Genomic DNA, 26,651 nt, shown 5'->3' with positions numbered 1-26,651 from the left:
GGATAACCCTTAATCATTTGGGCTTTCTTAATATTCCTCTGACATTCACAATTAACAGATCTTGTGTTGGTTGTACCTTCAAATTTCCGTAGGTGTAATCTCTACAAAAGAGCATGGCAATGTTACATGGAGTGCAATATATATGATAGTTAGGATCACTTACACGGTTAATGCAGTTTCTCTTTGCTATTTATTTATCATGAGTGTGGGTGCAACATAGGATGGGCTTAAGCTGAAACTGATCTTTTTAGCTTGCATTTAAATTAGTTTGTGAAATATCCCCCTCTTAGGATCTGATCCCAGCAAAAACACCCAAATAGGGGTAATGCTGGGTTTAGATTGTACCTAACCCTATTTGAACCCCATCATGCATGTCATGTGACGCCCAAACATTTGATCAATGATATCATATGACATTTACTTAGGCACCGTTTGATAACGTTTCTATTGTTTTTGTGTCTAGAAATAGCAGAAACGGCTTTTCATATTTTCGAAAACAAAAACGAATCTTTTGGTGTTTGATAAACCTGTTTATGGAAATGTTTTTTTGCAGAAGGCTACTAAAAAACCCAATAGTATCATCGGATAGCCAAAAGGGAGAGAGGGTTCAGTTGCCTCTTTTTAGGTTTAAATAGTTGAGAGATTTATCGGGCGCAACAAACTTTTTTTTTTCCTCTCAAATTCGTTTCTAGAAACGACTCGTCAAAGTCGTTTCTAGAATTATAAATAGGCATAAATTTTGATTTATGTTTCTAGAAACGGGTGAAATGGAACAACTTTATCAAACACTTTTTATGCTGGTTCTCCGTTTTTGAGAATAAGAAAATGCGGAAATGGCATAAGCTAAATGTAGTCAAAACGGTGCCTTAGTGTCTATGTTATTACTTTGAAATGTTTATGGGCTTAAATGGTTTACGTTTTTACTTGTACTATCTTGTCATTATTACTATTTTTTGGATAAATATTTATAATTGGATGATGCAGTGAGTGCATCTCCATGGCAGGAATGAGTGGAGTCACATTGGTTGGGTGGTTTGTGGTTGTTGGGCTTATGACCTTGGAAAGGACCTCTCCACCCTGAAACTCGGGCTTTTGGGTCGGACGCCTACAAAATCGTATCAAAGTGGGTTATCCATGCATTGGCCATGTGGGTGCAGCCTAAGAGTGTCAATTGGTTCTTGATCTGTACAAACCGATTTTGGACATAGAGGAGAGTTGAGACATTTCAAAAATATCAAACTAAGATGTCCAAATGGTCCATTGTGATCATTTTTAACATGTCCGTAGAAAACACTCCCACGACTTCTGACTATTACATTCTATACTTGAGCAAATTCCGCTGGCTATGTGTTCGTCAACTTTGCTTACCGCTTTTTGCGTACTTAGTTTTGACACCCCAATTTACGGTGTGCCCGAGCTGCCTTTGATAGGTGAGATTGGCAGGGTAAGGGCTTACAAAGAGGTTTCTTTAGAAATTCTCTACTTTTGTGAAACAACATATTGGATGGGACTAATGTTAATGTTATAGCCTTTGCTATTAAAGAGATTACTTGAACATGTTACTTGTGAACATAGCTAGTTTTATTGGAATATAAACATATCACACTTACAAGTAATTGTTGTACTCAAACTTCGGGCTTTTGGTTGTTTTGTCTGACACATGTCGTCAGCTTAAGACATTTTTCACACTCGACACTTCTTACTATTAAAAGGAAAGGTTGAAAACATAGAACTATTACAAAACTCAGGTTGGAAGGCTACTAGAGAGTTGGAACAATTCTAAATCAGATAATCTTTCTTGGTCATTCACCTCTACTGCAATGAGTATTCTGCCGGCTGTTATATAAGAGATTGTTTGGATTCCTCGCCTTCTGAAGCCTGTAAATGTGCTTTGTAGTTATCTTTGAGTTGTTTTTTATGCACTGTCGACGATACTTAGGGAATCTACTGCTTTATGAGTCATCATGCTTTAAGGCCATACATATTCTTCTGAAACACCATGGATCCATAAGAAAAACGATCACGTGCCTTAGGGGTTCACATGAAAAGACCTCACCGCACTCCTTTTGCATCGTGCGAAAAATGCTTGACTAGCTGTCTCCTTCCAGTGACAGGGCTTTTGAAGCAGACTTCAACTGGAATCATGCACGTGAACTTAAGATTTAGTTGCAATCTAACACTTGCAAAATTTGCCTCATTTCCAAGGTAGCTAGGGATAAACACCCCAACCAAAGGCATTAGAAATAAGAGTGAAAGGCAAGGAACCCCTTGCAGTTTCACAACCAAACCTTGAATACAGGAAGCCTGAACCAATAAAGAAGAAATGAGGAACCCATAGAGTTTGTTTAAGGTCATACATACATTATGACAGTAGAAGAGATTATAGAATCTCGTATGCAACTTAGAGGATATAGAATAGCAAACAAAATTAGGATTTGCAGCATTCTCAATTGACGTCTCTTAAGGCAATAAAGAAGAATTCAGTCTCCTATTCAAACATAGCTTCCTAAAGAGATCAAACTTAGACTCAAGTGCCGATATCAGTCTTCTTCCCATAGAATTTCTAGGAGTCATTAGAGAAAGAAAGAAGATGATAAAAAAATTTCTACACATGAAGATAACTTTTTGATGTGGATCCGGGTTTCAAAATCGGAATTGGATCGCCTATGACCCACTTAGTTGATAAACAACATAAATTTCATAATCAATGGCAGTCTTGTATTATACCAAAATTCTCAAAGGGTTACTGGCAACTAAAGAAGCAACGGGATTGGAATTTCATTTATTGTTTGGGGACAAACAAGGAATGGCAACAACTTGGTGGCATAGGGTAATAAAGAGGGAAATGAGGGGCATTCATAGGGAATAAACTAAAGGTAAGACTTGACACAAATAGTTAAGAGAAAAGGATAAAAAAAAAAAAAAAGACAAATTAGTAAGAGGAATAGTGCTTTGAAGAGGAAAGGGTATTCCTGTAATGGACAATAGCTCAGTGGAAATATGTAATGGGGGAGGAGAAGTAAGGGCAATAATTATGGAGCAAGATTGAAAGGGTTTTAAGTAACTCACGGTTGTCTTCAACCTTGGTTCAGAACAGGGGCGGAAGAGATGGGAGGACTTCAGATCGATGGAACTTTATCAAGAGAGCTCGGCTTGGGCTGAAACTTCAATCGAAGGGTCGCAACATCAAGTTTTCTATGAATCCAGTACCAAAAATCCTTGACACCCCCAGATCAAAAGTGTTTCGACCTTGCAACTAGGTCTGGCGGTGACAAAGCTCAGATTTGAATCTGATTTGATTTTTCATTAGTAGGACCAAGCTTGGGAGGAGATCTTCTAGTGTTTGTGTTGCCTAGAAGGTAACAACCTTCGGTCCAAATCTTAGACCTGATCAATGGATTTTCAAGGTTCAGCAACACTTTTTGTACACGAGAGATCACAGCCCAGAATAGAGCATGGACAACAAGCAAAAAGGAAAAAAAGGGAAACAAGAGAAGAAGATAAGAGAGGGAAAAGAATAGAAGAAAGCGGCCTGTGTCAAGTGTGAGAGTTTCTTACTATTTTGTAATTGTTCCAAGTTTCCAACATTTCCTTTTAATATTATGAAGTTCTACTGTGAGTGTTGTAACCGATGGCCTGTGTCGGAGATTGGGGTGTTAGAACTCTTAAGTATGTAGAAGCGGAAAACAAAGTTGACACGTCACCGGCGGAGTATGCTTAGGTATAGAATGTAATATTAGAAAGTGGTGGGAGTACTTTCTAGGGACATGTTAAAAAGGATCACAATGGACCATTTGGACTACATCTTAGTTTTGAGATTTTTGAAATGTCTCAACTCCTTTATGTCCAAAACATGGTTGCACCAATTAATAACCGATTGACACCCTTAGGATGCACCCACTGCCCATCGCTGGAGGAGGGGGGGGATTGATGTGGTTATGTGGTTATATGGTTAGGAATTGGGGGGTTTAGTGCCACATCGATCGATTAGTGTGCGACTGCTGGGCTACTTTGAAGCTTGGGCCTGTCATTGGACCTTGTAATTTCATTTGTATTATCAACCTGGTTTATGTTCCAACCCAAGTAGCCGGGACCAAATTAAAGCAATATCAAGTTGATTTTGAGATTGGATCTTAGAGGGTTGAGTGTTCAAACTTGAGGGTTGGGGTTCGATTGATCATCAGCATTACATAATTGCACATTGATTATCCGCTGCACTTCAATTATATTTTCAATGTCGTAGACATTGGACTGAGGGGAAGAAGATGATGAGGATGAGGCTCCCGGTGTCAAAGGATAAAGGATTGGGATGACAGAGAAGGTAGAGGTGGGACGGGACAGGAAGTCTGCCAAAACATTTTCTTTTCCTTTGATGTGTTTGATATCAAAGGACCATTTTGAGAACCATTGAGCCCAACGTAACAGTTGATCATTGGGAAGTGTCCGTTGTCTGAATTCAAGCATTCGAGGGAAACTTGACATGTCCAGTTCAATAAGGAACCTGTGTCCAATGAGATGAAACTGGAATTTTTCAATTCCTCGTCTGACTGCGAGAATTTCTTTAAACGTGGAATGATAATGGGCTTCAGATGGTTTGAAAGAGCCACTCTTATAACCACAGGCAGTTCTTGTAGAATCAGGGGCTTCTTCAAGGAGAACTGCACCCCAATGAGTATCACTAGCATCAGTTTGAAGGATACGTCGTCCATCAGAAGGAATCTGTAAACATGGGAGTCTTGTAGAAAGTTGTTTTAGTGCTTGAATGGCTGCTGAGTGTTCAGAAGACCAGGGAGGAGCTTTCTTTCTCAAAAGTTGATGGAGCACAGACGTGTCTGATTTGTTGAGGAAGAAACTCGGTCATATAGTTTACTATACCAAGGAATTGCTGAACCTGAGTTTTGGTCAGGTGACCATCAGGAAATTGCTGGAGAGAGGTAGCAATATTAGGTTGAAGTTCATACTTTCCGTTGGTAATAGTAACTCCAAGAAAATCAATAGTTGAAACACCAATCTGCATTTTCTTTGGAGAAAGCATGATGCCATAGTCTTGGACTATTTGATGGAAGTGTTGGAGAAAACCTAGATGTGCATCCTGTGTAGAGGAAAACAGAAGAATATCATCAATATAAATCAGGACATGATCTTGAATTGGAGCAAAGATCTGCATCATGGCACGCTGAAATATTGATGGAGCCGTCTTCAATCCAAAGGGCATGACTGTCCACTGTAAATGATAGCCAGGGACACAAAAGGCTGTTTTAGGCCGATCTTCAGGAACAATTCCAAGTTGCCAAAAACCTGCTTTTAGATCAAACTTGGAGAAGATAGTTGCAGAGGCCAACTGAAGGAGAAGTGCTGGACGAGTTGGTAAGGGGAACTTATCATCAGCCAGGAAGAAATTCAGAGGCCGATAATTGATCACCATTCTCATCTTGCCACGGATTTGTTCTATTCTTTTATTCACATAAAAGACTTGACATGCCCAGGGAGACACAGTTGGTTCTAACAGTCCTTGTGTTTGGAGCTGTTGAAGTTCTTGTACTGCAAGGGTCAAATGTTCTGGGGCCATTCCAGGATGACTAGCTTTTGTTGGATTGACATCTTCATTCTTCTTAAAAGGTAAGGAGATGAAGAACTTGGGATTTTTCCAGAGAGGATGAGGCCATTTGGTCAAGAACTCAGTGTGAGACTCTGCACAGGAGGTTTGCAGAAGTTTGCCTTTAAAAGCATCAAACAGAGTAGGACCTGTACCTGCAAGAAATATGTTAGAAAAGGGGGACCAAGGGAGAAGTTGTTGTTTAGACACAAGACCTTGGGGTGTCCATTTAAGAGGAAGATGACTTAGGACATCAAAACCGATGATAAGGTCTTTTCTAGGACAGTGGGAACCTAACATGACATGGGTGAAGGAAAGGGTTGGAAGAAGTTGGATTTTAATGAGTCGTTTGGTTACGAGGGTGATATAGAAGGTTTCACCATTAGCTGCTAAAAAGGGAAGAGGAGGTTCTTGGGGTTTCCAGAAAGAGTGTGGGAGAACTTTTGGAGACAAGATGGTAGTGGCAGCACCAGTATCAAGGAAGGCTATTAGACGAACTGGTCTAGCATAGGGTTCTGGGATAAGGGTTACTGCGGCATGAGGTAAGGTGATAGACTGACAGGGAAGAGATGGTTGATTGGGAAGAAAAGGAATGACCTGGTAGAGGGGATCAGATTCCTCGGACTCGGAGACAGAAGACTCTGGGTCTGAGTCTGTGAGGTACTTTGGATCAACTGCATCAGGGTAGTCAATAGCAAACAAAGAGAGATCAGTGGGTTCTTCATCCAGAGAATACAGAGACTCAAGGTCAGCATCTTGTAGATCATCATGATAGAGGGAGGCAAGCATATGGAGCACCTTATCCTTCTTGCGATTATTAGGACAATTCTTAGCAAAATGTCCATCTTTTCCACAAATAAAGCAAGAAGTATTCTTGTTTTTCCCGCGAAACTGTTTTTTCCGAAGGAACTTCCAAGGGGGTTTAAACCGTTTAAACCGAGAAGGTTTAAAAGGAAACCTTTTCTTGTGCTTCCAAGAGGAGGGAAAGAAGCGTTTATGATGAAAGTGCTTCTTTGTAGGACAATCACAAGAGTGATCGGAACCTTTACATTTGATTTTCATCCAGGAAGTATCACAAACAGAAGAAACCTTGTCAGACTTTGATTGTAGATCCTGCCAGATTTTCTTGACATTACAGAGCTTGTCAAGGGCCGAAAGTGCAAAACTATACAAAGAACCAATGCTGCAGGAGGCCAAGGTAATATTCTAGTTGCGAAGAAACTGGAGGGTATCAGCACCAAGGGGATCTGGAAGGGAGTTCAAAAAGATCTGCTTGAGGTTCTCATCATCAAGGCCACCAATCTTGTGGAATCTGTCTGTCATGCGAGAGAAGTGTTTGTCAAGATCAGGACGAGCAAGAGAGCAACACTTCAGTTGTAAAAACTCTTCACGAGCTTTTGTAATATCATTGGAGACAGGGCCAAGAAATTCTTGATAGAGAACTGTAATGAACTGTCCTTCAGGAAGTTGAACAAGTTGTAATTGTCTGTATCCACCAAGAGCTAAATACCATTCCCTGAGTTTTCCTTGAAGGCGAGCAACAAACTTAGTCAGAACACTGACAGAAGTAGCACCTTCTTGTAGAAGTTCAGCATTAATCCAGGCATGGAAATCAGCAAACTTAGATGCCCATTTGGAACAGGGACATCATCTAGGATAAAGAACTGCTTGGGATCTTGGTTTGAAAATGGAGCATAGGTTGGCTGAGGAGGAGGCTGCGGGTCAGGATTATGGACCATAGGGTCATCCTGATCACCATCCATCTCTTCAACATTTGGAGGTGCAGGATAAGGGACAGGAGGTGGTTCGGGACCTGTATTCATGAAAGAGGGAATAGGTTTTGGGTCATGAAGGGCTAGGGTGGTAAGAAGATCTGTTAGGACGTCATTACCAGAGGGAGTTATGGCGCCTATAGGAGGATATTTGGTTTTGGTTCGAGGAGGTGAAGGTGAAGGTGATGATGGGTATGTGGAAATAGGTGGTGCAGGTGCAGGTGCAGGATAAGTAACAGTCATGGGGTATGGTTGAAACTGTGGAGGAGAGGGTTTATTCAGAGGTATAGGTTTTGGTTGTTGGGGTCTGGGTTGTTGCCTGGGTGTCGTTTTGGTGGTTTCAGATCCATTGAAATCTCGGCGAGTTGAGTATTTTTTTTTTACTTGGTTGACTGTTTTGGTGGTCAAACGACCTGAAATTTAGTGGGGAGCTTGTTTTAAGGTTAGTAAACATGCTTAGAACTTAAATTTTGCAAGAACATTAGAACATGGCTGTTTTAGAGTTGCACCCTTGTGTGGAAGCAACTGTCGAACTGTCCGGATATTTTTTATGAAATATTGTTAGAATAAGATACAATATGATAGTAAAACAAGTAAATAATGCATCTAAGCCATTATCAAAACATATCTCAACATTAATTAACTAATATTTAGAGTACTAGAGTAATATACTATGTAACTCCCTATCTCGCAATTCCCAACTAAAGTCATCCACTGAGCATCTTACTCATAAATCTCAAAGTCCCAAATGTCAATATCCCAAGTCCCTAACATATTAGTTCATAAATATTTCTCCCTATTGTTAATTTTTTTTTTAAATTATTAATCTATTTATCATATTTTTCAAAAATTAAAATAAATTTTTACCAGCTGGAAAATTTTTTTCGCTCCAATAGAGTCGTAGATCAGCCAATGGTGAGTAATGTATATATAATGCATCTAAGCTATTATCAAAGCATATCTTAACATTAATTAATATTTAGAGTACTAGAGTAATATACTATATAACTCCGTATCTCGTAATTCCCAACTAAAGTCATCCGCTGAGCATCTTACTCATAAATCTCAGAGTCCCAAATGTCAATATCCCAAGTCCCTAACATATTAGTTCATAAATATTTCTCCCTATTGTTAATTTTTTTTAATTATTAATCTATTTATCATATTTTTCAAAAATTAAAATAAATATTTACCGGCTGAAAAAAAATTTCGCTCCGATAGAGTCGTAGATCAGCCAATGGTGAGTAACGTATATATAATTGAGTTCCATCAAAGCTAATATTAACCATAAAAAAATACATTTTATGTTGATGGAAAATGTATTTTTTAAACCAGAAAAAAAAAATATTTATGAACGAAAAAAAATTTTCAACTCCATGAGGTCATAAATCGGCCTCTAATGTCTAACATATAAAAAATCTAGCTCTATCCAACATGTATTTATGTTACTATTTCAAAAAACAAATAGTTTTGGGGAAAGTGGTTTACCTTTCCAAAGTTTGAAATGTGTAGATCTTCAACATGGAGTGTGATCTTCAAGGCAATAGATGTGATGATGTGTCAAATTAGTGGACAATGGAGTGATTTTGTGTTCAAATGCAAGGAGGAGCCAAATTTTCGCCGAGACAATTGAGTTGGAGTCGAAATTTCGAGTCCCCCTCAGGAGATGGAATATTTATGAGCCTTGGTTGGTATCATATTGGTATCTCGCCGAATGGTACCAAAATTTCGACCGAGATGATTACCTTTCTGTAATTCGTAGCACATCTCGACTAGGTAAAAAAAAAAAAAAAAAAAAAAAAAGAAAAATGAAATTTCCGAGATCTCGGTGAGATTTTGAACCATACTCATTACTACTATATTGCCATTGTCTCATTACAACTATATTGCCAACATATACTGTACCTGTTGAGTCGCTTTCTGAATATGTGAAGATCTAGATATTAACCATGTTGTTGTTCTGAACATGTCCATGCAATGTTTATCTGCTTTTACACGAGTACTTCGTTGGCTGCTTCCTCAGCATTTAAAATTTTAATTTGTGTGTCTTTGCTTCAGATAAAGGAGAATATCTGTATTGTGAACAATGTGAAGAATTTGTTTGCAAAACTAGGACGTGTGCCCGGTGCCTTGTTATCTCATAATTATTTGAATAAAGATCCTTGTGAGAAGATTGGACTACCTCTGTCAGCAGAGGAAACAAATTCTAAAATGGAAACATTCTCGCCACTCGCAGGCTACAGCTGTAACCAACAAATACTCCCATCTCAAGTTTCAGGATTTGCACATCAATCTTCTCATTCTTTAACTACACAGATTCAGGACAACATGCCAGTTAACGTTTTAGCATTGCAAACCACTCCTAGAGTGACCCCATCTATTTCCAAATCTCCGAATGACCTCTTCCAGGAAAATGCTCATCTAATGATGAAGTCAAATCTTCCTCTTAGAAGCCAACAAGAAACTACATCCATGGGCTCTGAAGTTTTCCCTTCCAGTGCAGGCGGACGTTTCAACTCACAAGGTTCTCAATATGATCCAGGTTCTGGATTCAGTCGCCAATCTATAGTTGGACAATCAAGTGTGAGTTTTACTGGAGGAAAATTTATTGAACAACAGATCCTGTCAGGTGATAGGTTACTGGGCCCTGTTAACAGTAGTATACCTGCATCAAGTAGCACTGCAACAGAAGTAAGGGCCAGCAAAGTTGGAGTTTCTAATTATTTGAAAGATTCTATTATTGCCTCGTTGCTTGGAGGGAGTAAGTTACCTAATGCTGGAACTGGTCTCCAAGCACTGACCTCATTTCCGTGCTCACGTTCAATGCAGTGTAGATCAGACGACAGTAACCCCCGTTTCCCACCTCAAGAGGGAGGTGGTCCACATTCAAATTTGTCCAACACGAAGGTGGTTTTCTTGTCTAACCATGCAGCTCAATCGAATACAAGTGACATGCTTCCAGGCAGTTCCCATCAATGCCATTCCTCCACTAATGAAAAGCATACTCAAACTGAGTTTTCTGCAAGAGAACATGGAGTCGAGGACTTGTTTCAGGCCCTTAATATCCCACCAGGACAGGATGATCATATTTCTAGAAGTGGGACCATGTCTGCTACTATTCAAGATAGCTCAATGACCAGTCAGGAGCTTGAGAGGGGAACTATGGCACTGCAACATGTCCCTGAAGATGCACGTGTTCGACATTCTTCAGGCGAAGACTTGTTTGATATCTTGGGTCTTGATTTTAAAAGCAAACTATTATGTGGCACTGGGAGTGATTTTCTTATGCATGGAACAGGTGCAACTGTGCACAGTTTGGGTACAGATGCTTCCATGTGCCTTACACAGATGGATGCTGGTCGTGATTTTTATGCAATAAATGATGGGATTTCAGAAAGTGGAATTTTCTCTGAAGCTGGGACTGATCATCTGTTGGATGCCGTGGTTTCAAAGGCTCATTCTACTTCTAAGCAGAACTCAGACGACGATATGTCTTGTAATACAACGGTGACAAGGAAAAGTAGCTCTTCAGTTATTTCAGATGCTCCAACATATGGCAGTGCAAGTGTGTCCGACCAGATGAAAGTAGATATGTTTGGTCTTCCTCCACCTCTATCTAAGGTAGAGATGGCAAGATCAAGTTCTTTCAAATCTGGATGTAGTGTGGATAATGTCGGTGGGTCTCAAATCAACCCCATTTATAGATCACAAATAAGTTTATGGATGGAAGATGGTCACAACTTGAAGCAAGAAAATAGTACCACAACTGCCAATTCTAAGAAACCTGATGAAACATCAAAAACAAATCGTAAAAGGCTTAGACCTGGAGAGAGCCCTAGACCTCGGCCAAAAGATCGTCAGATGATCCAAGACCGTGTGAAGGAGTTGCGGGAGATTGTACCAAATGGTGCAAAGGTAGGTTTTATTTATTTATATATGTATATATATTTATTTATTTATATGCCTTTCCCCTGTCCTATCTTCTTACATCCATCTCTAGTGTTTTGCAGGGCTGATGTTGTTTCTTTGCTTCTTAATTTGTTTGAACAGTGTAGCATTGATGCACTGCTTGAACGTACCATTAAGCACATGCTCTTCCTGCAAAGCGTGACAAAGCATGCAGATAAGCTAAAGCAATCCGGGGAGTCTAAGGTTTGTTTAGTGTCCTTTTCTAATGTTTGTCATTCCCTATTTCCCTCTTCATAAATTTTTTTAATTATTGTTTAAGGTTGCATTAGATTAGACCTGATATCTGGACATGGAATCAATATCTGATATCAGAGACAGAATCAGTGTGCAGTGACTACTACTTGGGAATAATATGCTAGTATATGTGAGAGTATTGCAAATGGAAATTGAATATTCGAACTGAAAATATAGTTATTTGGCAGTGTTCGACGTATAATTCTCTAGTTTAATTTTCCAGAAGTTGAGGAGTATCAGTTAGCTATTATCGTAATTCCATTCTATTTCAGTAAATTAGAAAAATAAGATCATGATTTCTGTTGGATCATATTCCACGAGATAATTTGCATCACGTTTATGGTGGGAAGCGGATTCACGTGGCTTCACCCAAGTAGTTGGGAAAGGCTTTGGGTCCAGAATGGGAACACTGTACATAACATAGTTTTTTTCATCATGTCATTGAGAATGCTAGGACCCCCCAACAAAAAAAAAAAGAAACAAAAGGTCAGCTACCTCTTGGGTCCCTTGTTCTGATTGGGCAAGCTGATCATTTACTTATGGACTAGTTATTTTTCTAGCTGCTGAACTAGGTAAAAAACAAAGTTAAGAGTTGGTATTTCATTTGTTTGTCGGCTTGCTGGGGGACCTTAGGGGCTTTTAACATTTCCTTTCATATATTATATGCATTATTCTACAGTGTGATTTATTCTCTTTGAGTGGTAGATAATATAATCGTATTTGCTTGTTAATACTTGTGCGATTTTGTACATTTTAGGAAGTTTATGGTGGGAAAAAGTATTGACCTTGTAGGAATTTATGTCAAACACAGCCAGAATTTGATTTATTTTTTCCACATGGCAAAAGTGCTTAGGGCAGAAACTAACCATGAATCAAGGAGGTTGTGTGGACCTTTTTCTGGGTGCCACCAAAGCTGACATGGAGTATAATTTGGAGAGCCCAACAAAAGCATATTTGAAACTGTTGGGGGTAGAATGTCTTGTATTCTGTCGCATGGGTTTGTGGGTTGATACCGAAGGGTCATTAAGAGCCCATAGGGCTTGAGACCCAGAGGAATCAGCCCCCCCTTGAGTGTTATCTTCGTTACTGGGGCCTCGACAAATTTGGGGTCCATGTGGGGGTTCAGAGGCGGGAGCCTGAGATGAATCTTTTTTTTTTTTTTGGGGGGGGGGGGTGGTTATATATGGGTATTTTGGTAAACTGTACCTATATATGATTTTCCGTGAATTTGTAGCGTTTGAGTTCTAGGATGAGTGGGTGTAACCCTATTATCCGTTGTTAGTGGAGCAATTCTCATCTTACCGTGGACGTAAGAAATCTTTTGAATCATGTAAATCTTTGTGTTGCATTGTGTGAGTGATTGTTTTTTATTTCCATTCGTTTTCTTCATCATTAAAGGTGTCAGTTTCTACAGGAATGCTCTTTAGCCAAAAAAAAAAAATGCTTACCAACGATATGCTAATTACAAAGTAACTTCTTTTTTTTGGGGGTAAAATTATAGATGTAAATGGAAGCCAATAGAAGTATCCCCTGGTGGCTTTATCAGGGGGAAAAAGAGAGAAATGAAAAGGCTTGCCTTCTGAGATGGTATATTTCTTGTCTTTTGATGAATTTACAGTTTATCAACAAGGAGGCTGGGCTGCTACTGAAGGACAACTTTGAGGGAGGGGCGACGTGGGCATATGAAGTTGGTTCCCAATCAATGATCTACCCAATCGTGGTAGAGGACTTGAATACACCTCGTCAGATGCTTGTGGAGGTAACTATTACCGGCTTTTGTCTGATAACTTTGGTTTGAGAGATTGCTGATTCTGTATTCTCATTGTTTCCTTTATAGATGCTTTGTGAAGAACGGGGTTTCTTTCTAGAGATTGCCGATATAATTAGAGGATTGGGATTGACCATTCTGAAGGGCATTATGGAAGCTCGGAACGACAAGGTCTGGGCGCACTTTGCAGTAGAGGTAAAAGCTTTTAACTATGGTGTTGACTTTGTTGGCCTTCACTCCTGATGCAGCTCATTTACTTCTTGCTTCAGTCACTTGCTTCATGATTCTTCTGGTTCCTAGCTGAAAAATGTTATGATGGGGCCCGTCTCCTTTTAGATGAAAAGTGGGAGCCTGTTGTTATGGCCTTAATTGTTTCAATGCCTTATATACAACTGGGCCTTGTATGCTCATGCCATCTCACTTTTTGCATACTCATGTTAGGAACAATTTGACGATTCCAGGGATATCCTATTCGTTCCTTATGTACATATTAGGGGCAAATTAGTGTACATGTTATGATCCTTGATTTAAATATTGATCCTTTACACTTGAATGGATAAAGTGGGGCTTCATGCTAGATTGTCATGGGAGATTCTAATCCTTCCAAATGATGTACCCAATTCATTTGCAGAAGGATTGCCTCTCTGGCTTCATATGGTTGGATGGGGAATGTTTAAATTAAAACAAAATAAAATGAAACTTCTAACTTGTATGAACAAAATTTGTTCAACTAACTCTAGAACTTCTTACTTCTCTACTTAGGTTCATTGAGCTTTGTAGTAGAATGGCAAAGGAATATCCTATTACACTTTTCAAGTACTACTTAAAAAGTTTATTCTTTTGGTCATTCTATTGGTCTGCTCTTCATAAAAGATTTTACTTTACAGCATTTTACACCCACCCTGACAGCTGAGGTGAATCATTGTAGTCTGATTCATTAATAGTGCCACACCGTGCATACTGTTCAAGATTCATACAAAAAGTGGTTTCTTTTTTAATCATGGAAATTATACATATATGGAGGGTGCTCTCCATGACATTCCCCTCTCTCTCTCTCTCTCTCTCTTCAGAAAAAAAAAGCTAGTTTTTTATATGGCCCTGTAGTAATTGCTGTTACTGGGGTCTTGGCATAAACCAATGGATCAGTAATAGAATACAGTTCATTTTTGTTTTATGGTAGTAATATAATAGAATAGAATTCTTGCCTAAAAAAGTTGGGTATTAGTTTTCGATTAGAGGGCAGACCTTGGTGCAACGGTAAGGTTTCTCCATTGTGACCAAGTGTCCCGGGTTCGAGTCAGGAAACAGCTTCTCTGTGAATTGGGGGTAAGGTTTTGTACATTATGATCCTCCCCAGACCTTGCAGTGGGGGGAGCCTTGTGCACTTTGTATCCCCTTTTTTTTTTTTTTTTTTTTTTTTTTTTTTTGTTCAAGTTTGACATCATATTCTATGTACTATATTTGAATTACATGCCTGTATATTGGTAATTTAGGCAAAATATCCGTGGTTTTACCTTTTTTGAAGATAGAATTCGCTTCTATGTCTCTTTCTCACTATATCATGTGATGTTCACAGGCAAACAGAGACGTCACAAGGATGGAAATTTTCCTGTCGCTTGTTCATCTGTTAGAGAAAGCCGGAATGGGCAATTCAAGGACACTGAAAGGCATTGATGGCAGCAATCTGATGGTACATAACAATTGCAATCAAGCATCTATACCTGCAACCGGTCCATGTAATAGCTTGCAGTAAGCTACCTGTACTATCTTTTTGGGTTTGGGGCATGTTGAGAGCGGGCTTTGCGTCTTGCCTGCCATGACTGGCATGAATTACAGTCTCAGGTGGTTCTAATTCTTATTAGTCCTAGTGAAGTGGACTACACTATAACTGACCTCAGTAGAGTGGGTAAGGTGTTTAGGTTGTTGATAGCTAGCTCCTCGAACCTGTAGAATGTATTTGACCGTAAAATGTTACTGGAATCTGCTGATCAACAGTTGCCCAAAACATCAAGCTGTTCATGCATCAGAAAAGAATTTCTGCAGGACCATTTTTTCTTTTTTGGGCGGGGGTCTTTCTTTTTCTATTCGGTGGTAATTGGTTATGGTGTGGCTGTCTGGTTTTATAAATGTTAAAAATTGGAAAGGTAGGTTAAAAAAATCAAATGGTTGAGGTGTATATTTATCTAGCCTCAGATTCTGGGATGGTTTCTTGGATCACATATGTATTCTGGTTCTGGTACTATAGGATTCATTGTGAAACTTGCCTTCTGCAAAAAACTTGTACTTTATGGGACCCTTGCCACGGATTTTAGATACAGGGTTTTTGTTCAGGTTTGAGTGCATTCCCTCTTTGTATTGAGTTGGTTGGGGATCATTAATTTATTTTCCTGAGGGCTGTCTAGGGGTTTTGGGGGTCCGTTTGTCTTTAGATGGGTATGTCCCTCGAGCTGTCAGGGACTCTTCTGTGATGGCTGTATAGTCCTTTGCTTTTGAATAAATTTGGTATTTCTGATAAAACCATAATCATAGGGGTTACATTAATATGAAAAATGGTATATATGGGATTATATATATACACACACACGCGCAGTCTGTCACCTCTCTTGTCATTAATACTTGTGGGCCCTTTTGTGATAAAGTCCGAGTATCTAATGAGAATATACTACGTAGTGTATAGGGGCCTCTCCCAATTAATATGCACTGGCATACAACTAACCATACGGAAAATTTTCCCTAAAAATATGTCATCTGAATCATTTCAAGTGCAATGTAATGTAAGAAAGGGAGAAAAAAATAAATATTGAAAAAGATGTAAAGGGAAATATGGGTTGGGGATTTCTGGTCGATCACTACTTTTTAAACTGTCCGATTAAATGTGCATGAATTTAATGCGTTGATGTAGGATATTCTATTATGTGTTTTAAAAGAATTCTATTAAAAATACGATTGGTATATACCAGCCAGGCGAATACCCTTGGTTCCATACCCCATGTTTCATGTTTTATCTTATAGCGTTTTTTTCCACCATAATAAGTAGTAGAGCTCTGCAACAAAGAGCTAAGAGCTGGCAACTGAACACCAGAATAAGAACAATAAAGTGTTCACAGGCCACATCCTCATGCCAGAATCACATTTCACATCTGCTATTGTTATTCTTCTTCAAGATCCATAATATCTAATTTCCCATATATTTGCATAGACCCACTACCCTAAATCAATAATTTTAGAAACAAAAGAGACAAATTCAAAAGGTAAAATCAAAACCAGATATCAAGTTTACAGAAATTCACAATTAAAAACTGTCCACTTCCCAAGCCCCTCGGATATGAGATTCCTACCAGTTTCAATGAGATGGGAGATTTATTTTTATCAATGTGTGATTTTTGCGTAAAAAGCGAGAGAACCTCGCACCTTATAATCATGGCAAGTGGATTTCGAATCTGATTTTTCAATAAAAATGGCCACTGTTTTTAACTATTTTGATGATTGGGTGGTATCTCCCCATTTCCGTCAGTCAAGGAAGCTATGTTCGTTGTCTCTCTCCTTCAAAATCATGGCATAATAAACACAGCCGATGGAAAGGTATGGTATAATCGAAACCCCCATTTTGTTTTACTACTTTCACTCCACCGATTCCCGATCTTGATCCATAAAGAGAAATCTACAAATAGATTTTCTAGGTTATAAGTGGCTGGCAGAAAACCCCACAGGGTTGCTAGTTTTGATTTCTTTCTGAGTTCCATTGGAGGAGCATCAATCACCTTATCCAGAAGGATGGTGAGCATTCATCGTCGTCTTCATCTGATTCTGACTTGGACTGTGATGATACATCGTCTGTCACCAATTACTCCGTTCCACCCCCCTGCTACTACGTTGTATATAAGAAAAAGTAATTTTAATGAACGATCTAGACTTTCTGATTCTATATGAAGGTATGGGATTATTCCAAACCAGTAAATCCCTTAGCTGGTCAGCAGACCAGAAAAACTTTTGCTGGGAAATATAATGTAAGAAATCTCATAAAAAAAAAATACAAGAAATATTAAAAAAGATGTAAAGAGAAATGTAAACTAAAGCTAAATGGAAGTATATTTTATAGGAAGTGGTTCTCTCTCTCTCTCTCTTTCTCTCTCTTCCCATAAATCAAGGACAGAAATGCCTTTTCATTAGGGAGATGAGAGATATAGACTCATGAGAATGCTGGCATAGATTCATGGAAAAATATTAAGCACGCTGCCAGATTGCCCAGCCGTGCATGTGTCCGTCTGTTTTCTCACCCCTATGAAATTATGCCTCTGCCCAGCCAATCTGCACTTCCATTGGTGTATGCCCTTGTGAAATGACGCCTCTACTCAATTCATCCCACGATCCCCGTTAGTGCATAACGCTAGCTTGTGGAAAACGAACAGGATGCGTAACCCTTGCACTAATTACAAGGAGAAGTTTTGTGCACTATCCTGCATGGTAACCAGCCGTCCATATATATTACTATCTACCATTTGTGTTAGCAAGATTGCATGCTGCGTACGCCATGTCCTTGCTAACATAATATAGTTTATGATAAAGGAAACTAGTAATGATTTAAGCTTCCCTATGGCCCAAATCATTTTGCCAACTCATTTGACCTCCATCAACATATTCAGCCCTTCTCTGTGAGAGTCAATGAGCACAACATTAATATATACCCCAAATCACGGACGTGAAGCTACACTGAAAGAATAGGTGATCCCTACTGATATACTGTATAGTCTTTTGACTAATCAATTAGGGATGTAAATGGATAGTTAAAAATTCGTATTTGATTTGGGTTCGTATTCTTTTAGGGGTATCCGTATTCGAAAAATGCATATCCGGAAATTATCCAAACCGGTATGAAAACTAAGCGGATACGAATATGATAATCCTAGTTTCCAACCGATTATTATTCGATTCGTTTAGCTATCCAATGGTAAAGAATATCTGTATCCGTATCTGCTTCTTTCATTATAATATTAAGCAAATATATTAATTTTTATCACATAATAATATTGTAGAAATATCATATGTGATGCTGGTCAAGATAGTTGAGTTCAGTTGGTCATGATGGATTTGTGTAGTTGTTGGAGTACCAAGTATTTTTTTTCTTAGATAAATCTATCCTCTGTCTCATATCTTCTCAACATTTGAACCAAAAACAGATTTGGATTAGGCTCTTAAAGCTGGGTTTTGTTGTGATTCTAGGCTATGTGATTCCAAACTAAATTGCTTGAATTGATTTCTGTATTTGTTGTGAGTGAGTGAACATGTACGATGGCTTTCATTTAAAATTACACATGGGCAAACAAATAAGTCTAAGTTATAATCGGATAATTGGATTCTCGGATTTGGATCTTCGGTATTGGTTTGTTAAACCAATTGGATCAGATAATATTTGATTACCGCTAAGATAAGCGAATTCGAATTTAGTAGCGTTTTAGATATCCGGTCGGATAAACGGATTCGAATTCGGATAGGCTCCTATTCAAGGCGAATCCTATCCATTTACATCCCTACGGTCAATGATCGAGAGGTCGTACCTCGACCCCATTAGCACTAGCACGAGCACGAGCACGAGCACGAGCACACCTCTTCGACCAGCAATAGTGTTCGCGACCTCATGACCTACCTGCGCATAAGGTCCCTACACCCACAATCGACTTAAGCCCTAACCAAGATAGCTAACCAAGGTCAGACGGTTATCTAACCCTCAGACCCGCCACGGTTAAGTTAGCCGTTACAGGACCTTACCGTGGTCAGGTTAACCGTTAAGACAGCCAACCCAGGTTGAGTTAACCATTATAGGCCTGGCCAGCTTAGCCACGACGAAGGATAATCTCTCCAATAGGAAGAGGACCTATCTGAGCATGCTAGAGACCCTCGACCAATGAGGAGAGACTAAGTTGCCTATATAAGGAATACTCAGCTAGGTTTATAGGTAAGACTCTCAATCGACTGAATACTCTACGGAAGAATGATAATATCAATATCTGACTTTGGCATCGGAGCCTCCTCTCGGAGCTCCCTTCGAGCCAGTTTTTGACTTGTGTTGTGCAGGTTCACGTCATACGGAATCGTGGGACAACAACTACTTTCGAGCCCCGCTCAGTAGAAGCAACAAGAGGATAATACATGGACCATCCTCTTGATCAGCTGATCTACCGTAGGCAAAGCATCCACCAAACATCTCCACTTTAGAAAAGATTGACTGAGGATTTTTAAAGCCAAACCAAACTGCCTTTGCCCAATCAACCATGAGATGTTCACGAGTCAAATCCCAAGCTGACTTAGAAGAGAAGGAGCTAGAGGAAGATGCAATGAAATAACTCGGTTAATTAGCTCAGTAGGACAGATAAGCCTCACACCATTAAGCTTCCCCCCATACCTCTATAAGATATGTAGTGGTTGCAAACCAAATGCTCTATACGGGATCTATGCTTCAGAATCTTACGCCACACCCAAGAGCAATTCCTTAAGACCCTTTTTTGTCCAAAGGGAATTGGTTACTCAAATTTCAGATATCTACTATAAACCCAACTCACCCAAAAACTCTTCTTCTTCTTCGCAATGATCCATCAAGATCTGTTCCATAATGCCAGTAATGTTCATATCCTAGATCTTTTTCACTCCCAAACCCCTTTCTTCTTTGGGTCGACAAAATGAGTCCCAGTCAATAAAGTGAACTTGATCATAGTCAACCAACAATCTGTTAAGTATAACAAAATCAAGGTTTAAAAACTCAGAATCAGACAAAGGTCTACTCAAATCAGACAGGAATCGACCAAAATCTAAGAATAAAAAGATACAATTGAGAAGAAGAATCAAAGATTTTCACAAATTAACAATAACTGTCTAGCACTGTTGGTGAGTCGTGGTGAGAAAAAAGCCCACACTCACAAATAGGTCTTCAGTTTGAGCCTCTTGGCTGTTATCTACTTTTCTTCCTTATTTAATAAATAAATAAATAACTAGTGATTTGTGTATTTTTTGGAGTTCTTAATTCATATTCTTATAGATCTTTTACAAGAAGTTAAGTTCAACAGAGGGGAAATAAATAAACAAAATTGAAGATCCAAGTGCATTCATAATTGATTCAAATGAAGAGTTTCATAATCAGGCATAATTGGAGTCAAGGAAGACTAATTTGGATTCTTGTTTCAACTAACTCTCTCTCAATTGTCAGTGTACTTTGCAATTTTGATAAACACATTTTTCCCCTTTAGCTGCTCAAATCCAGAGCTGGAAGTGAAGTCTGAAATGTTTGCTACTTAAAAGAATTGCTGTTATGGGCCTTTGGCCCATTGGACCCTCTGATCTTTCATCTTTGGACACAATTTCAAATAAATATCACTCTGAACTCTAAGGTCCTCAGGCCTCAGCCTTCCTCCATTGCTCTTCCTTTGCAATTTTTATATTTCCATTAATTCTTCAGGCTGTGTTTGGTAGCCAAGAGGAGAAAAGAAAAGAAATGAAAAGAAAAAAAAAGAAAGAAATAAATGATAAGAAATAAAAAAAAAATTATATCTATTTGACTATCAATAGAAGAAAAGAAAAGAAATTTTGTATTTTCTAATTTCTTGTGTTTTCTTGTATTTTAGGTAAAACTTTTTTTTTTCTTTCTTTTTGCAATAGAATAAAATTTTACCATTCACAAGATGAATTTTAAAATTCAAAAAAGGAATCTTCTCTTGGTCCAGGACTTTCCAAACACAATGAGAATTTCTTAAACCAAAAAAATTGCATAATTTTCTATTTATTTTCCTCTTCTTGGCTACCAAACATAGCCTCAATGGATAATAAAACGGTCTTGGACTTGTGACTACTACACCAACACGGGTCCAATGAGAGGATAGATAAATGTATCTTTAGTGCATGGGTCAGAGTAAAGCAGTCTTTTTAGCAAAAAATATCCTCTATACTGAGTGCGATGGTGGATTGAACATTTAATGGCCAAGAGGACCTCAGGGCGCATACCCGGATGCTCTCAATAGTCTGATGCTCATCTCACCGCGACACTGACTGCTAAGAATAATCACTTGTCTTTTTATGCCCAGCTATTATTAATTTAGTTTTTATAAAAAAAATAAAAATTTAATATTGGAGAGACAAAAGGGTAGTATAGAGACTTGAGCCACAGCAGCTGCCACATGTAACAATCACTTTGCAACAGCAGAAATCTAAGGTGCGTTTATATAAAATTATCCAAAAAACGTGAAAACTGATTTCTGTTTACCGACCATTACCAGCTTCTGCAAATAAATCTATCTCGAATCTCCACTGCTTTCATTTACACCATACGTGTCATACGTACACTACACCATTGTCGTACAAAATGTAATTAAAAAATTTGGAATACAAAAGCATGTGACATGTGTGTGTTGGAGGAAAGGGTTGGTACCCAATAGAAGAAAAAGGTTGGTAGTCTAGTCGAGGAAAACCTTATGTCATCGTTGTTTGAGTCGGCATGCTTCTCTATCGTTTGTTAGTCTTGTAGAAGCATTACTTGTTGTATGGGAGTTTTTGCCTGGGGGTTATGATCACCATCATGGAGCACCCTTTTTTTTCATTATCAAAAAAAGAATAGTAAAATATAATGTTTCATTATTCATCACTTTGGTACATAATTAGACTATGTAATAGAGGAGCCCGTATATATTTTAATGACTTAATATAATATTAGTCTAAAATAAGTAAGGAAATTTGCTCAAAACTCTAATTTAAATTTTTAGTAAAGTATTATCAAAGTGCTATAAAATGGAGATGAATATAATACACAAAATGGCATCTTTTATAATTTTAATTATTTTCTCTACTCATTTTAAATTGAAATTGTAACAATGAGATGATATTTTGGTCCTCTATCACATGAAATAACCCACGTACTAGCATGTGGTAAATAGTGAAGTATTATATTTATACACTAGGCATATTTACCAAAAAAAAACTTCACTATGCATAGTGATTGGGTGAAGGATCACTATTAAGCCGAGTACAACCTAGGCCCTCTCTATAAAATGACCACCCTACCCCCATGACCTGGCTCCTCTCATTGGCTCTCACGGTGTAGGCAGACTACTACAACTAATGACTACCGTGTCTCTCCCCCCCTTTTGAAATGATTACCTGATACGGCCAAATTGATTGCCCAGTAGGGTAAGGACACACGTCACCCACCTGGACACGTGTCACGCACCTGATAGAGGCTACAAGGACTCTATCACGACAACCGCGTGAAAGGAAAATTCTCCACGAAGGGGGTAGGACGTATCCGAGTAGGACTCTAAAAGGAAATGAGGTGGTTCCGAGGAGGACTCTTCCAAGGAAAAGGGAAACCCTAAACCCTAAGAGCAATATAAGAGGGCTCGAGAGGAAAGAAGGAGGTAAGCATCAATACCACACCATTACTCCTATAACAAAAACTGTGTGGCCGATCCCTAACTTGAGCGTCGAAGGACTAACCCCGGACAAAGCTCCGGGCCTCTGCCGTCTGTGCTTGTGCAGGATCAGCTCATACGGATTTTCGGCAGCAACACTACCTATTCTTTCTTAATTATGCTCCATCTCGTGCTTTCTGAGCTTGTTGCACACAGACAGCGTGTCTATCTTTCTCCTACACGCACGTGTGTGTGTATAAGGCCGGCCGGGTCTCATGTAGCTGTAGCTAGTGTGTTTGTACTTTGGAAGGTTATAAATTCTCTCTCTAAAAAGAACATCTAGGATACAGTCAAGGCATGAAAATGGCAGCTGGTGAGGGAAACAAGAGTGTCCTTATACAAGAAACCAAACAAAAGAAAGTGGCACTTGGCACATTTGTTGTAAAATATTCCTATTTTAAAATTCCATTGGAAGCTAGTCTGAAACTAAAGCTTAAAAAAGTTATCCTTCCGGCCCCCTCAATCTTTATCCCACTAACAAAGCCAGCTTCTAAACTTATAAAATATAGAAAGAAACAAGACAATTAGAAACTCCTCATGGACACTACTTTGCTTATATTTATTTCTTATAAACTATTATTAAACTTTACAAAGCTCACTGATCGCTTGATGATCACATCCCAAATAAGATAGAGACTGAAAACATATACTCTTAACACTATATGTTGGCCTTTAAAGACAAGGGATATACTGATACTAAGGGTTTGTCTATACTTTCTGAAGCACATATACATCAATTCCACAAGAAAGAAGTTGCCCATGAATCTATCTATATATATAAACTAAGAAGTGAAGGAAGAATGAAGGAACATTTTAAAATGTGAGTTTGAAAAGAGTCCTAGATAGTGGCCTCTTACATCTTCATTTGGTTGTAATATTATTTGTAACAACCACTTTTAAGCTGAGGGAAAAGGAAACCTAAGGTCACATCCATTTCTTTTAAACAACATTGATAGTGGAACTGATAATCACTGATAATCTATATAATCTTATAAGATCCATCAAATGTTGTGTCTAGGAGTTAAAAAGCTATCCTGATTTCATTAAATAATAAAAGCAATACCAAATTGTTAGGAGTGTAAGGATGTCAATATATTGGATTAGTTAGGTATATTCACTTGTTTGTTTTAAGACTTTCTCCAATCATGTGGGTCTTGGTCTTATTTTGATAGTGTGTTTAAGCAACACATGTCCAAAACCCCCCATTGCAAAGATGATGATGATGATGTGGTGTCTACACATGTCTTGGCTACGACGGTGACACGACGACGGTGATGGTGACGGTGACAACGATGACGGACGTGATGCATAATTTAGTCAAATATAAGAAAGATGATGCTTGGTACCCTCAAAGTGCTTGCCTAACTAATAGAATGTTCATTATTCAGAGTTATCTACTATTGCACCTGCATGCATGGCAAAAAGAGAAACCTAAAAAGAGAAGCATGAGAGGGGGTGGGGGAGGGGCATACCTACCTAGTTTTTGGTTGCAGAAAAGCAATAGCTAGGAAGAAAAAGAAATAGTACCCTATACATGAAACAAAAGGGTTCTAAGAACTTCCTTCAATTATGTATCATTTAGTTAGAATCTTCACTAGCTAGAGTAGTACTGATCTCTTATGTGTCAATGGGGTTTTTTTCTTTCAAATTAGAAGGAAAATTTTATTTTTTAACAAGTACCCACATGGAAAATTTCCCATCAGGAAAGTGGTATGATAGGAAAAAAGAAAAGAAGGGATATAACCCACCATACATGAGAAAAGATGAGGAAAGAGCTCATGAATTAAGCTTATGAACTTCAGAATTCAGTCCCCAAGCAACATGACAAAATTTTGAAGTTGAGAAGCCCAATCAATCATATTATTGGCTGTCAGACCAAGCACCATCAGAGAAAACAGAAACATGATTTGAAGGTAAAAATGGTGGAATAATAGACTGGTAGGCTCCCAAGTAACAAATCGGCCCACCTTTAAAATAACCTATTATCCATCAGCAAGAAGACTATCATAATCTCTTAGACCTATTTGTTTGACGGAGAAAAGTGAAAAAAAGGTAAAAAGAGTTAAAAAAACTTGTACTTGTTTCTACACAAATTATCATAATTATGAGTGTTTCGATAAATGGGGTAAGAAATTTACTTGACAAGATCATTTAATGTAATAATTGTTGTATGTTGATGTGGTGCTTAACAGAGTGGGGAGATTTAAATACTTACCATGGTCGGTGACTATATAGAAAGCAGTAATGAAAATAATATTATTGAGGATATGCCCACATTTCTATAGTTATTAACTTAGTTTTGATGATACCAAATAATAAAGGAATTTAACATATTACCTCAAGTATTGTCTTGTAAAGACTTCAAGTCAAAGAGCCAAATGATAAATATATAAAGATTGAAGTCATCTAATGATGAAGAACGAAGTCAAAAAGTAAAGAATTTATGAAGAATAGAGGTGATTAAATATCAAGAAAGAATGGGAATATGGAGCCAAAACTTGAGGAAAGGAAGATTAAGAAAGTCGTTGGAGACTTGTAATTAGGCTCCTAGGCTACTACACTTGCACATCATGCATAATTATATTTTCATGTCATTAGAATTTTCATATCCTAACTTAGATGGACCTTAGGAGATAAATAATAACCTCCCAAATAGATCCAAAGAAAAGAAGTTGGAATGATGATAGTTTTGGGAAATCATGTTAGTTGTTGTCGTTTCAGCAAAATATATGTTTAATGTCATTTTTGTCATTTAAAATGGTAATATCAAAAGATGAGTTCTTCAGAAAAAATTTATATCTTCGAGTCATCAGTTAAGCATAACTTGAATCATCTCAATCTGAGTCCGGATAAGAAAGTTATGTCAATTTTTGTATAGTTGATGTGTTTTAGAAAATGCAATAAAATTTCTAAAGTGTTGAACCAGTTGGTGGGATCCGAATCCGATTGACAATCAACTTGTCGAATCAAAATCAGGATGCCAACCAACTCGCCACTTAAAGTTATTCAAGTAATCTCAAGTGCTGATCTCCATGCATTCTCTCAAACTCTTCATCTACAAGAGAAGTAATCAAGGAGCTATTTCAAGTGCATCGATCACTCATCCCATATTGCATTCACAATGTTTTAGGTAACATCTTCCAAATTCTTTTACTTGTTATTATATTTGTATTGCTCTAGGTTGAGCATTGTAGTTGTGCACTTAGCTATTGCAAAGGATCCTGTCATCCTTAAGAGATTATAAGGACCCTCTCATCCTTGAAAGAGGTTAAGGATTCTCTCATCCTTTAAAAAGATTTTGTAAATGATTCTCTTATCCTTTTGTAAGGTGAATTTTTTCACCTATTGTATTGAAAGAGATATACTAGTAGAACCTTCACGGTAATCTTGAGTGGAGTGGACTAGACTTAAGGAGTCGAATCACTATAAGTCTCTTATCCCCTTCATATTGTGTATTCATGTGAATTAATTGTATTTACATTTTCGCACCATTGTAAAAAATCACATATATTGTTGTAAATCGAAGTAGAGACAAAATCCACTAGTGATAACTTATTCACCCCCTCTAGATTATCCTAGGCACAATGTTAGGACTAAAGACGATACTGCATTTTAAATATTATCCTCTTGCCCGGAGGCACATCAATATTGATTTAGGATAGACATGCTGTTATGTTCCTCAAATTATCTATCTTAAGCAAAAAAGCATGCTTTGCAAATAATAGATATGACACCAGTTTCAATTTTGAGGCTTGGTGCAACATTGCACTTTGTCACATTATTGCTTCCTCTTGGATTTCAAAATTTTCTGAGATAACAAAATCAGAATTAGTCTTCTTATCAATGGCTTATGACAAATCCTG

The 26,651-nt window shown here is 38.2% G+C and overlaps 1 protein-coding gene across 3 annotated transcripts in view; it reads left to right on the top strand.

Annotated features, from left to right (window-relative positions):
• The window catches only part of LOC122057138 (transcription factor LHW-like), a 17,874-nt gene extending 2,512 nt beyond the window's left edge, over positions 1-15,362 (top strand). For 2 of the 3 annotated variants that reach the window (XM_042619139.1, XM_042619141.1), the window contains exons 6-10: positions 9,427-11,283; positions 11,419-11,520; positions 13,190-13,330; positions 13,409-13,534; positions 14,916-15,362. In XM_042619139.1, coding sequence (XP_042475073.1) covers positions 9,427-11,283; positions 11,419-11,520; positions 13,190-13,330; positions 13,409-13,534; positions 14,916-15,092 — 2,403 coding nt within the window. In that variant the 3' untranslated portion in view covers positions 15,093-15,362. The remainder of the gene's footprint in view (positions 1-9,426; positions 11,284-11,418; positions 11,521-13,189; positions 13,331-13,408; positions 13,535-14,915) is intronic. The other variant, XM_042619140.1, reaches the window with a different exon arrangement.
• The last annotated feature ends 11,289 nt before the right edge of the window (positions 15,363-26,651 follow it).

This window comes from Macadamia integrifolia, chromosome 12 (assembly GCF_013358625.1).
Source record: "Macadamia integrifolia cultivar HAES 741 chromosome 12, SCU_Mint_v3, whole genome shotgun sequence".
In the NCBI taxonomy this organism is placed as follows: Eukaryota; Viridiplantae; Streptophyta; class Magnoliopsida; order Proteales; family Proteaceae; genus Macadamia; species Macadamia integrifolia.
The sequence above is the reverse complement of the archived record's forward strand: the minus strand, read 5'-3'. Positions and strand labels throughout refer to the sequence as shown.